At 41.9% G+C, this 13,500-nt stretch overlaps 1 protein-coding gene across 3 annotated transcripts in view; it reads right to left on the bottom strand.

Annotated features, from left to right (window-relative positions):
• The window catches only part of PROS1 (protein S (alpha)), an 82,549-nt gene that overhangs the window by 12,508 nt on the left and 56,541 nt on the right, over positions 1 to 13,500 (bottom strand). For 2 of the 3 annotated variants that reach the window (XM_019525733.1, XM_019525734.1), the window contains 5 exons: positions 10,289 to 10,478; positions 8,408 to 8,575; positions 7,167 to 7,335; positions 5,162 to 5,310; positions 4,131 to 4,353 (listed from right to left, as the gene is read on the bottom strand). In XM_019525733.1, the coding sequence (XP_019381278.1) occupies positions 4,131 to 4,353; positions 5,162 to 5,310; positions 7,167 to 7,335; positions 8,408 to 8,575; positions 10,289 to 10,478 (899 nt within the window). The remainder of the gene's footprint in view (positions 1 to 4,130; positions 4,354 to 5,161; positions 5,311 to 7,166; positions 7,336 to 8,407; positions 8,576 to 10,288; positions 10,479 to 13,500) is intronic. The other variant, XM_019525735.1, reaches the window with a different exon arrangement.

Raw genomic sequence — 13,500 nt, 5'->3', positions numbered from 1 at the left:
CTCAGTGAGTCAAAGTCTGCTTTTCTGAAGTCCAAGGTCCTTACTCTGCTGCTCTTCATCCTTCCTTTCCTCAGGATCCTGAACTCAATCATCTTGTGGTCACCGCTGCCCAAGTTGCCATCCACTACTACATTCCCCACCAATTCTTCCATGTTTGTGAGCAGCAGGGCAAGAATAGCATGGCCACTAGTTGGGTGCTCCAGCACTTGCATCATGAAGTTGTCCCCAATACTCTCCAGAAACTTCCTGGATTGAACTGCACACTGCTGTATTGCCCTCCCAGCAGATGTCAGGGTGACTGAAGTCCCCCATGAGAACCATGGCTTGTGATCAGGAAACAACCTCTACCTGTCTGAAGCAAGTCTCATCTACCACTTCCTTCTGGTCTGGTGATCTATAGCAGACCCCAACTACGACATCACCCTTGTTGCTCTCCCCTCTAACCTTAACTCAGAGACTCTCAATAGGCCCATCTCCAGTTTCATACTCGAGCTCTGAGCAATCATGTGGCTCTTCACATGAAGTGCAACTCTTCTGCCCTGCCTGTCCTTCCAGAACAGTTTGTAGCCATATAGAACAGTGCTCCAAGTCATGCAAGCTATCCCACCAAGTCTCTGTTATTCCAATCACATCATAGTTCTGTGACTGTGCAAGGACTTCTAGTTCTTCCTGCTTGTTTTCCAGGCTCCGTGCATTTGTGTACAGACATCTAAGGTAACCAGTTGATTGCCCTGATTTCTCAGAAAGTATGAGAAGACTTATCCTGTTGCCCCCTCCTGCTTGCTCTTCCTCCAGGTCTACAGCTTCCCCATTTACCTCAGGGTTTTAGTCTCCATCCCCTGGTGAACCTAGTTTAAAGCTCTCCTTACTAAGTTAGCGAGCCTGTCGGCAAAGACACTTTTCCCTCTTTTCATTTGGTGGTTCTCATCTCTTCCCTGCAATTCTTCTTCTTGGAAGAACATCCCATGGTCAAAGAAGCCAAAGCCCCGCTGGCGACACCACCTGCGCAGCCAGATGTTGATCTGCAGGATGCACCTGCTCCTGCCTGGGCGCCATCAGAAGGATCGACAGGAACACAACCTGAGCTCCAGACCCCCTCACTCTTGCACCCAGAACCCTATAGTCAGTTTTGATATGCTCAGGGTCTCCCCTGGCAGCATCATTGGTGCCCACATGGATGAGCAGCATGGGGTAGTACTCAGAGGGCCAGATGAGCCTTGGTAGTCCCTCCGTGACATCTCAGATCCAGACTCTGGATCTGCAGCAGATCTCCAAAGACAACAGGTCAGGTCAGCAAATGGCTCCCTCCATCCCCTGTGAAGGGAGTTTCCAGCCACCATCACCCATCACTTATTGGTGGCAGTCATCTCAATCCTTCCCACCTTGGTGAGCCCTGGCCTGTCTTCCTCCACCAACAGAACGTGCTCCTTCCTCTCTGCTGCTAGGGCTGCATATCTGTTCTCCACATGACCCACTGCAGGTGGAGGTGATCTCTACTTGTTGCCAGAAGTCACAAGTCTCCATCTTCCACCCTCTTGGGTGTCCATGTCCTCTCTCTTCTCTAAATGAAGAGTCCTGGTAAAATAGTTCTCTATATTATGGCTGATCTGCTGAATAACAGGTAGGCATGGTAGAACTCCCCATATTTCATTAAAAAATGCAGAACTAATTTTTAAATTAATCTTCATACTCCTTTGGAACATGAAGGGTATCCCTGTCAGAAAAGCCAGTTATTTGGGGTCTTGTTCATTCTTTGAAGAAATTAAAGGGAAATTTTTAAATATTGGAGTAATGAAGAAAAACAATTTGGCTCCTCTCTTACAGTCAGTCCTATACTCTGCAGGTTTATTTGCACTACCTGCATAAAGAATAAGGGCCAAAATCAAATATAATTGTTTTTAATATTTTACCCTGTTTTTAAGTTGCGTCGTTTTCTTTATTTGTACATATCATCATATATTAAGTTTGTTTTAACTTTGTTTAAATTAATAGAATGTGTCATTTTATTATATGCTTTTACCAATAACCACAAATCATTTAATTTTACTGTTATATAATGTATACTTTGCTTGTTAATTCTACTATATCATTTTTGTGAAAGCTATAAATAAACTACTGCTAATGAAAAGCCAGCTTGTTTACTTCAGAACATCTATATTTTCATTAAACATATTTTGAACTTTATAATTTTATGTTCTTCATCTGATTTCTGGTAGTACAAGGTTTCCCAATGTTCCCAGCAACTTTTTCAGGGATCAGCTCAAAGGAGTTATGAATAAATTGGCATTTCCCAATGTTTACTACCATATTGTAGCTGAAAACAGTTTAAATCTGTATTTTTCAGAATAGGATATTACTTGCACCTTAAAAACATGGGGAAGAAGAGCAGAAACATTGAGACCTCTGTGTGGAAAAAGCTGCCAGATGCTGCTTTTTTTTTTATTGCTAATAACTGTACAATTTCCCAAAGCATGGCAATACCTAGTACAATTTTTCAGTTTTACAAAGTAGGGGAAGCAGTGAAGGATAATACAGGCTCAAAAGCCAATAGAAATATATGATTTAAATCAACTTCTAATTTTTGACGACTAGCACAGAGGCAAAGTGTAAGAATTATTTTGAACATTACTTAGATGATAAAGTGCTCATCAGTATCTTTCTTCAAAAAAGGCTTTTAAGTGATAATTCCTTGTTAAGCATTTAGTATAATCCTCTGTTGATCTTTATTTATTTATAAGTATTGGTTTTACCTCTTGATGTAGAGCTGCATACTGTGATCGCAACTAAAGCTCACAGTAACAACTTTTACTGAAACATTTGACCCAGAGGCCGCCGAACGGGGTGGGTCACCCGGGCCATAACCTGACCAACATTTAGCAGCAATTCAGCGATTCAAACACAGCCCCGCTCCCTTCCTGCCTCCATCCCTTCCATGCGCAGCAGCAGCCACAGTCTGCCACCCACAGCCAATGCGCTGGAGCAGGGCCCAACACACTGGCTACAGGAGGCTGTCACTCTTCCCTCCTAGCAGGGCTGCAGGAGGCGAAGCACGGCCACCACTGTGCATGTGAGGGAGGCAGGGAGTGGGGCTGTGTTTGAGCCACCGTGCTAAATGTTGGTTGGGCCATGGGCCAGGTGGCACATCCCATTCTGTGGCCTCGGATTTGACCTCACTAAACATCAACTTGAATAAAACGCATCTACTGTATCGCTGATAAGTGTGTTTGATTTCCAAGCCATCACAAGCCCATTCCAAAGTCAAGACAAATGCCTTACTCTCTACTTGTAACCTGCTTTTATGCCTAAATCCTATATTATACTTCTAGCCTAATTATCAGGATGTACATGTGGTACATCCTTGAGAATGACCAGGGGAGAACAGATTGCTTTCTCATTTCTCCCACACACATCCAGGTTGCAGAAGGAGCTTACAATGAAGCCCTGAGGCTGAAATACCATCTATAGTGCATATTTGCCTCTTTAGGTAGGACAGGACTAGTCAATAGGAGGCAACACTTGATCCTCTGGCCCCACCTGACCACTCTTCATTGCCTTGCAGGGAACCCATGAACAGCTAGTCTTCATGCCACGTGAAGAGCATGCCCCACACTTTCTCCACTCCAGCACAAGAACTGTGCTGAAACCAGGGAGGAAGGGGCTAGATTTTGCCCATTCTAGATAGAAATCCATTCAAAACTGTTTGTCAGACTTCTAGGTCTTAAAAAGCTAGGATTTTCTCTGCTCCTTGTAGTGACTTTAAATAGGAGATATCAAAAAGCTTTACTGGCAATAGTTTAGCCTTCTCATTTTGGGTTATTTTGACTCTTTCTAAAGCTGCTGCAGTTCCTTGAGCCTGCCAGCTGATGTCACTTCAGGAGTGCTAAACAATCATTTATCTTTTCACAGGGACAGGTGCCAGAGGGTCACTTCCAAAAACAGGCCTTGGGGAAGAAACTTCTGCTGCGCCATAAAGCTGGCCCACTAATGCTGCTATTGAAGTGTCAGTCTCCATTAAAACAAAAGCTTTACAGACTGACTCTCAAATACAAAGGAAAAAATTAGGGTTTTTTAAGCTGGGAAGGCCAAGTAAAACCAATTCATTCCAACTGATGTTAAGAAATGAAATTCACCTGGAAGACCACCTAAGTAGGTGTAAACAGCAACAGTTCCTCTCATTACTTGATCGAGGATAGACAGCTCTTGCTCTGAATTTGTTACATTTGTTTGTGAATCAACCGTCAGTTCAATCTGCTGTTTGCTTGCACTGAATCCTACCAGTGTCTTTCTGGTGGTGCATAATCTCTTCGATTCCAGCTGGGCAATAATAATATTCCCAATAGTCACAATGATGTCCTGTGTGGCAGAATACAAAATACTTCACATAAAATCCTGGCATGTATTTCATTTAGTTTTGGGGCCTTTTGTGTTAGAAAGTAAAAATTATAGGAAATATGGGGACCAAGATTTTTCAAAATAGATGCTGGAGGTCTGTTGCTGCCACTTGTATATTTTCATATCTGAAAATCTAGTTTAACACTTCTGGAAGGAAATCCTGAAGTTGAAGTTTTTTCCATTGGTTTCAATGCAGGCAAAATATCATTCTTTGTTCCCTAATTTAGGTAGTTACAAGAAACAAACAAAAAATGGATTGCTTGGAGGCACATGCAAACATGCACTGTCTTGTCATGTGTTCCCTCCTGTAAGCAGGAACACCAGGAAACTGAAGGACAGCAAGACCATCTGGAATTAATAGGACATGTACTGACATCATCATATCATTTGCTTTGCTTGTGTGTTGTACCCCTTCTTTCTCCCTCCTTGTGTCTGCCCTGTCTATATACCGTGTAAGCTCTTTAGGGCACATACAGCCTACTGTATGACGCTTAATGAATGGGGTGGCATTCTTGGTTGACTCTTAAGCACTCCTCTAATGCTGCTTAATAAGAATTATTAATAATATCTTTTTAATGCTATGTGTTCTGAACTCTCTGAGCACTTCAGAAACAACTAAAACAGCTTTGCAACACCCCTATTATTTTGAATAATGACTGTTAGACCTAACTGGCAGGCAGAGAATCAAGGAAGGGATTCTCTTTCATTATGTTGACTTTTTAGGAGATGGGTCTCTAGCCCAAAGTTGTTTTGATAACTTTAAGATCACCTGTGAGTTGGAGGAGCTGGAGTCCACGATCGACAAAGCAAGAGGCACTGATTCACCAGAAACCAAGGCAAACATAACCCCAGTGCCTTTAGATGGGCGAATGTTCAGGACTACATTTATAACCCACTCTCCAGTGTCAGTATCATTGTCTGGTTTTAGGGAAAAAAAGAGCAAATTAATGAATTGTGAAAATATCTTTATTCATCAACCAATGCTATTATTTTTTATTAGCATTGTGCCTCTCCTTAATCTATGACCCCATTACGAAAAATAAGCTTAATCTACAATGAAAAGGTGAACTTTGTCTTACTACTTACATGCACACACTTATATGTATGAGAGTACAATATAGAGTATTGGGGTGGAGGGAGTGAGAAAACAGTAAGACAAAGCTCACCTTTATATAGGGAGAGGTGGCAGAAGTAAAAAGAGGTATTCCAGAAGCCAAAAGGAAAAACGTGGAGAAACTGATAGCTCACTCATAAAACTTGGCTACCATGCAGAACATCAATAACTCAAACTTATGCATTTTAAAATTGCACACCCAAGTAGCCCTGCTATTCAACGGATACTAGTTGCTTGAGCAGTATGCTGGTGTTTAAGTTTGATGCATTCAGGCTAGGACAGTGTTGGGAGAAACCCCCAAGAATGCATTTACATGAGAAATCTAAAGGGGACTTCTAACTATTGGAGAAGTACAGTTCTGGAACAGCCTACCAGCAGATGTGAATGGGCCAAACAAAACAACTACTGTATTTGTTTTAAAATGGAGGTTGATCAGCATATGAAAGAGATTATAGCGTGCTTCCTGTGATACTATGGAGCTGGTCTTAATAACCCAGGAGGTCTTTTACAACACTGTATAGGGCAGAATTCTATTTCCCTTTGTGCACCTACATGACAGTTTTCTAACTTGGGACTTTTGGCACTTACCCCTGTATTGGGGACATTAAAACCTTTGCATGAAGACTGAGCATGTACAGCAAACAACATACTAGCTGGACAAGCACAGATAGAAAGCAGTGCAGTAGAGCAGTCCAGGGCCCCCTCCGATCCAGGGGCAGCAGACATGTCACTGAGTCATACACTCTCTAGCTTATTCTCTTCTACCTGGCCCCACATCTTCCCCTCTTGGCTGCCCAGGTCAGCAGCCAGATTCAAAAGCATCACAGGAGAAGTGGGGGCTGGATACTGGCTGAGCTGCAGTGAAATGGCTAGAGCACTGTCCTGGGAAGTCTGAGAGAAACAGGTTAAAATCCACTCTGGGCAAGCAGGTCTAAAACCTGAATCTCCCATTTCCTAGGCAAGTGCCCTAAGCACTCAGGTGCTGAGGCTGAATCACAGGAGGCTTCTCTTCCATCTAACACCCATTAGTCATGGATTTCTAACTGGTTACATTTTCCTGACATGCATCTAGAATGGAGAGGCATACGTGCCCATCAAATGCATAGCCAACTGCACAGGTTTAGTATATGCTTTTGTGCCCACAGTGCAGGGATAACAACATAGCAACTTTTGTGTATGTGCCAAAAACACCATTTATGCAGTTAGAAAACTGCCTTTTAGCTGAACAAAGAGAAATGGCATTCTGCTCTATGCTCCCATGTTTTTGTTTGCTCAGGGATGGGATACTTGAATACAAGAGCTACCTGTTTTAAAATGTTACATTAATGTTGCATTGTGCTACTTAGATCATAATCATCTTCTAACTGTACCTTTCTCTAAAGTAATTTTGTATGGTTCTCTTTCATAGTTCGAACTACTCACGTTGGCAAACCTGGAGCAGAGACAGATGGAAAGGATCTGTTTAATCCTCTCCACTCCTTGCAAGTGTCCCTACTTGAGAAATTAAGCTGAGATGCATGGGACTGAAAGCTATCCTCCAACTTAGGTTAGTGGGGTACTTGTTCAAATCAAGAGCATGTGACTGAGCTCATTACTCTCTTCTGTTCTGATACATTAGTTCAGCTTAAAGACATGTTGCAGAAGGCTGAAAAATACTTACTATAGTTTATATGAAACTTTGCCACTCCAGTGCCAGGGTAGTAGGATCCTCTCCCCACAGATGGTAAACAGCGTTTGATTTGTGTTTTTTTAATAACTTCTGTTAAGCCTAAATGTCCCTGACTCATCAGGTTCAAGGCCCGAACACACCCATCTATGCGAGGGTTAATCTGCAGAAGAGTTATAGTAGTGTGTGTTGCATTCAGATTTGTTCTAGAAACAGTGTTAATCAATGGAGTGTGAGTTACTTTACATAACAACATATTTATTGACAGACAGTCAACCATAGCCATATTGATGGTGTAGGTTTGTAACACTGACACTGAACCCAAATATTTCTAGGAACATTTCACATTAGGTGAGAGGCTATTTACAGAGGAGCTTTTAAATGTTGTGTAGCTTTACCTTTTTTCCTTTCTCTTTCCCACTGAGAGCAAAAATGTACTTTAAAAAGAGATTCAAATATTGGCATCTATCTTATTTTGGTGGATTGGTGGCAGGTTTTTAAATGGAAATTATTCTGTAGTATTGATTTGCAAGATCCTGGATAGGAACTCCAGATATGAAGGAGAGATACAATATGGGCAACGGAGGCTTTTCTCTTCTTGGGACAAAAGCAAAGTTTGGATTCCAGAGCCCATTGACTTATTGATTTTCTGCCAAGCTTGTCACTGATGGGCTGCGGGATGAGCAGCAAGGAGCTGGTGCACCCACAATAAGTTTGAGCTCTTGAGAAGGGTGAGATGAGGGGACCATGCCCCGCCCCCTCACCCCCTGCTACAAGCTGGGTTGGATAGGGCATAGGCAGAGCAAAAGTAAAATATCTCTGTGCTTCCTTCAGTCTTGCACACATACTCAGACTGAGCCAATTTACTAGCAAGAGAGGGAACATCTGTAAAATGCATAAGTGGTCCTGTTACTTCAGGACTCTAGATTTAAAAAATATATAGGTTATAATCCTGCACTACCCCTGCCTGCCCGCCCCCCTCCGACCCCACATACATCAGATAACAGAAGAGAGAGTTCACTGCTGTGATTCTATAATGAAACCCTAACAATGTGCCCAGTGCAAAGTGAGTACAAAGTGTTGATGCATACTCATTTTCAAAGTAAAACAATCAATATACCTTTTTAATTTTATACATACATTCCTCCCTTTGTTTTGTGTCCCCAGTTGGTAAACACATTATTTGGAGAAACAAACAATAATCTTAATAGGCATAATTATTATTTTCTAGTTACCTGCTTAATGAGGGTGTTGCCCGCTTTGGGAGGTAGCCCTGCAACATACACTTTGATTTCCAGTGAACCATTTATTTGTTTAAAAAGATTCCCAGGGCTCTTAATACTCATCACTGCTTCCCTTGCTATTTTAACACAGATACTGTGTTCTAGTTCTTCCACTGTGATCTAGGATTAAAAATAAATACACATCCATATATGGTTGAAGATTACTTAATATAGCTCATTAAAAAATAACACTGTTTAAATTCATTCTAGTGTATTCATAACTTGCAGTAGGTCTTTAAAATTTGAAACAGAGACATTTCTAAGGGAAAGGAGCTGTCTTTTGCTTTCTTTCAGAAAACCTGTGCACTGTTCATTGAAATAAAAGCTATTGAAAAATCACAGTTTTTTAGTTTGTACTGCGCTTAAAAGGCTTGCCTAAGAGCTTGCTTCTGAAATTGCCCAATATCCTGTCTATACTGAAAGTGCTCCTTTTCTTCTGTTATAGACACTTCCCATCGCATTATCCTATTCTGGCCCTTCAAAACCCTTTCACTCAAGCAGCACCTGCTACTACACTGAAAGGTTACACAAAATGGAAACAGAGTCCAGATATGCAATGCATTTACATGATTTATCTGCACACCCTTTCAGAATCTGTCAAATCTGTGTTACTCAGCCCTGGTATCTGTAAGCTGGATTACTTGTAGGTATGTAACCTCCTCTTCCATGTGTTGTTCACCTTCCTCTATGCTTACAAAGGAAAATGGTATATATTTGCTGCCAGTCAGCAGTAGTTAAACCCTTAGGATATGTCTTCATCAATATTTAGGATCAACCTGAAGTTGCCCTAAGCCAACCCAAGTCATGTGAGCCATCCTGTCCTGTTAACAGCATACCTTGCAGCCCTCACTAAGCCATCCACATTGTGCCACTTACATATAAATCAAAATCTTTGAAAATATCCTTCTGCGGACCTGTCTCCTTTTTTGTCTCCTTTTTTGTCTGTCTCTATTTAAGAGTAGAGGGGAAAGGATGTGGAGTGAGAAGCACCTGAAGACAAGAAGAAAGAATTGTGGGAAGCTCTGGGTAGACTTCCTATGCTCCAGATCTGCATGTACAGGTAGAATCCAAACATAATGCAGGAAGAGGTGGGCTATGAGATGAATGAGAGAGAAGTTGATCTCATCCCTAGAAATTTGGCACAACTTCCAAAATTGGGCTGAAGACCAAACAAAATGTATATAATATATTTTATTGGTGGGTATGGCTTTGTGGAAGACCCTAATTATCAATGAGACATAACCTTAGTAGTAAAGACAATTCTAAAAGCCTGGGTTCAAACCTGCTGATGATACCTGAGGCCATTTCATACAGAATGACTTGTTTTTTTTCTATAATACTCAGGCAAATGCACACAAATGTACATTAAAAGTATCTTATTAAGTTTTCAAAGTGTGTAAAAATTAGGAAATTCCAAAATGAATGAAGCCCATTTAAACTGCAGTTCTGTTATTTAAGTTTTGAGTAGATGCCTTTGACTTCACAACCTTAATCTATTTTCCCTGAATGTAACAGATTTATTAAAGAGACCCTATTTGTGTTAATTCCTCTTGACTTCACTGGGAGCAGAAGAGACCCCAAGCCCTGAGGCAAGTATCAGTGAAAAAGAAAGGCTTAAGATTTTCTTTTGTTAGGACACAACAAGCCTTCATTTGATCAAGCTGTACTGGATAGTGTGGAATAAAAATAGTTGTGTGTTAGAATAACTGCGCTACCATCCACTTGTGTCAAGGTAAACATATTTACAGAACTAGACAGTAGCACTACTGCATAGGTATGACCACCAGACAGGAATCTGGTACTGGAGGGGAGGGTGGGGAAAAGCCAACTTACTGTTTGCCACACACCATCATTAATGGCTTTGCCACCGCTTGTGACTTTTGTTCCATGTTCATTCTTGAATTGAATCTCAATCCTTCCATCCCGAAGTGCAAGCAAGAACCATCCTGTGTTGTTGGAGGATTCGGCATATAGTATAACACCCTCGTTGTCATATGTCCGGAAATCAAATTCTGCTGAAAATCTGAGTGGTGGGAGAGGAATCACAATAAAGAGAAAAGGACAGATGAGGTACTGAAGAACTAAGTGTGATACGTTAATAACTTAGTTATACAGATATGTCTTAGTCTTCAGAAGGCACTGTATTTGAGCAGGTAGAATGGCTGCAGGCTGTTAGTCACAGGCACAGCCCAGCCGTTATGGAAACTTGTTAATCTGAATCCAGAGAAAAAGTTCAGTTTTTTTTATTCAAGGCATTGGATTTGAAGGATTTGGGGGTTTAATTCTCATGAGCTTCCCATATAACCAATTCACTTTGTCTCACTGCTCCTATTTACAAAACAGGGTTAAGACTCTCTTACTTTCACAAGGGTGCTGGGGGAAAAAGTCAACAGAATAGTGAGCAAGTCCAGAAAAAATTCTACAGTATCCCCCATAAATGTGCTTAGCTATCATTGGCTTTGAAAATGTGTTTTATTTTGGTTTTTTTAATTCAGATAACTGGGCCAGTTTCTACCCTGTCTGGGTGAGAGTTGGATGATCTAACATATACCAGTATTATTACATATATTACTGCAGTGCTTAGAGATCCTATGCTGCTCCATCACCAAAAGCTTTTTACCTAAATAAACAGGAGAGATAAAGGGTGGGAGGGGAAAACAAAGATGCAGGGAGGCAAGGTGAAAGTCATAAAGCAAGTCAGTGGCAGAATAAGAAGGGCTAGGATTCTATAGGGTGATATCATTTACTGGACTACCATTTACTGGGATAGTGTTAGACAAGTTTCCAAATGCAAGACCCTCTTCATCAGGTCTGTGGAATAAAAGTCAGCACAACATTAGGGCTGTGTGAAGCTTCAGTCACTTATTTGATTCATTAGAGATTCAGCCCAATTCAGTGGCTGAATCTTCGAATCCAAATCAAATCAGGAGACCCTTTAATCTCTCTGAATCGAATCAGAACCTCTGAATCGATTAAGAGAGATTCGGAAAGATTTGGTGATTTGGACATAGAGACAGTTTTAAATGTTTTTTCTACATACCTCAAGGTAGCAGGCAGCTCGTGAATGCTGTGATGCTGGGGCAGATGGAGCATCACACCAGAGCATGGGGGGGGTCTCCAGCATGCTCGGCAGCAGACCCAGAAGTAGACCAGAAACTCTTCCAGTCCACTTCTGGGTAATACTGCCCGTTTCACACACCCCTACACAGCATAGACTTTACCCCAACTATGCACATGGTCCAAAAAATGTATCGCCCTAAGAAATCCTTGCCTCTTGCAAAATTCCTAGACCATCATGGCTACAAAATCACTCTAACACTAGAATAAGAAAGAGAATTGCCGCCCTAACTACATATCCAGTTCTTTATTGTTAAGATTACACTGACTTTCAAATACAGTCCGAAAGAATCTTTTTATTTGAAATCTATAGATAACTATTTATGACCTTTGCCAAGGTCTGGAAGTGCCTTAAAATCTTCCAGGAGAAATTAAATCCAGGTCAACATTGATTCAGAACACAAGGATAGACAGTATCTCAATACAGGTATCTCAGTACTTATGCTTTTGCTAAAGATTCTGAGGAATTAAAAACCAAGAATTTAACCACTTCTCTTATTGCTGTCTTTGAAATTGCTGAAGCTGCGAGTCAGAGAGAACACCGCATTTTCAGCTTCCACCCTGAAGAAATTCTAGCATAATAAAGAGGTCACTAATATTAGTAATTGCTCTAGGACGCTGAAAAGTGAAGAGTAAATACTACAAGCTGATATGGAATTGAAACAAGTTATTGTACTTCACTGGTGTATTAGAACATTTTGAGGGACAATTAACTTTTTCAATCGTTTGTGTACAGCATGCTATAACTTGCGGTCTCTAGCTAAGAATAGCAGAAGCATTATCCCAGGCCAAAGCATTGTGATAAAGAACTTTAATCTCTTTCTTGCTTTATTTGCTATGAAATCATCGGACTTCTTCCTAGGTCTTTGACTAAAAAGGAATTGCAGCACATTAGAAATAAGCTTATTTAAATTTCGCCTGCTGAAGGCAGTGTTTAAAGCCTTACAAGTGTAGAACTCGTGGTTGGGGTTCTTCAGGGCAGAATTTGAGTCAGATGCAAGACTGGCCCGTTAGTATCTTTTTCTACATCTGCTACTTTTTCCCCTACAAGGTCTTTCTCTTCCTTACAGAAGGGCAGCAAGCTTCTGTTGGGGTATATCTATACAGCACAGTATCTGAAGCACAGCACTCAAAGGTGCAGGGATACTACCTTGGATACAGCACCAAGCTAATGTGTATCACTTGTCATACTCTAGCTGTTACATGTGCATGGTCCCATAGCAATACAAGTGTAGCAAAACCACTCCAAATATAACCCTCTTCATTCAGGGTTGGATCTTGTCTCAGTGCTGGAGGAATATACCACATTTACTTAAATCTAAGACAACCATCCCTCTCCTCCCCCCCCATTCAACATGGGCTAAAAAAAAAATCCCTTGTTTTAGATTAAAATATGGCAAGCAGCTGCTGTAGGTCTGGAATGGACCAGGGTGGTTCATGTGGCAGGCAAGGGGTATGTGGAGTGGGGGAACAGTGCGGGGGAAGGGGGCACATGGTGCAGGGGAGTGCGAGGGAAGGGGGCTAGCATTTCAAGGAGGAGCATGAGGAAGGGGGCTGCAGTGCAGGGAAGGGAGCATGGAAGAAAGAACATCGGGGGGCATGGGGGAAGGGACACATGGAGTGATGAGAACATGGGGGAAATTTGGGGAAAAGGACGCATGGAGTGAGGGGAGCACCGGAAAGAGGTGCAGGGGAGGGGCACACAGTGCAAGGGGAGCATGGGATATGGGCAGCAGAAGGGACCTCAGAGAAGGAGCACAGAGTGGCGATGGCAGATACCACAGTGGTCTTGACCCAGCCTGGAGCCTGGAGATACCACTACTGCCTAGACCAGTGGGGTGCTCTATGCTCCTGGTGGAGACAAAGCTGGAGCAACTGCAAAGGTAAAGGGAGAGGGGAGGGCAGGCAGTAGAGGGTGACAAGCAGGG

This window comes from Gavialis gangeticus, unplaced genomic scaffold (genome assembly GCF_001723915.1).
Source record: "Gavialis gangeticus isolate Ggan-Ray unplaced genomic scaffold, GavGan_comp1, whole genome shotgun sequence".
NCBI classification, from domain to species: Eukaryota; Metazoa; Chordata; order Crocodylia; family Gavialidae; genus Gavialis; species Gavialis gangeticus.
Note: the sequence above shows the minus strand (reverse complement) of the source record. Positions and strands in the feature narration are given on the sequence as shown.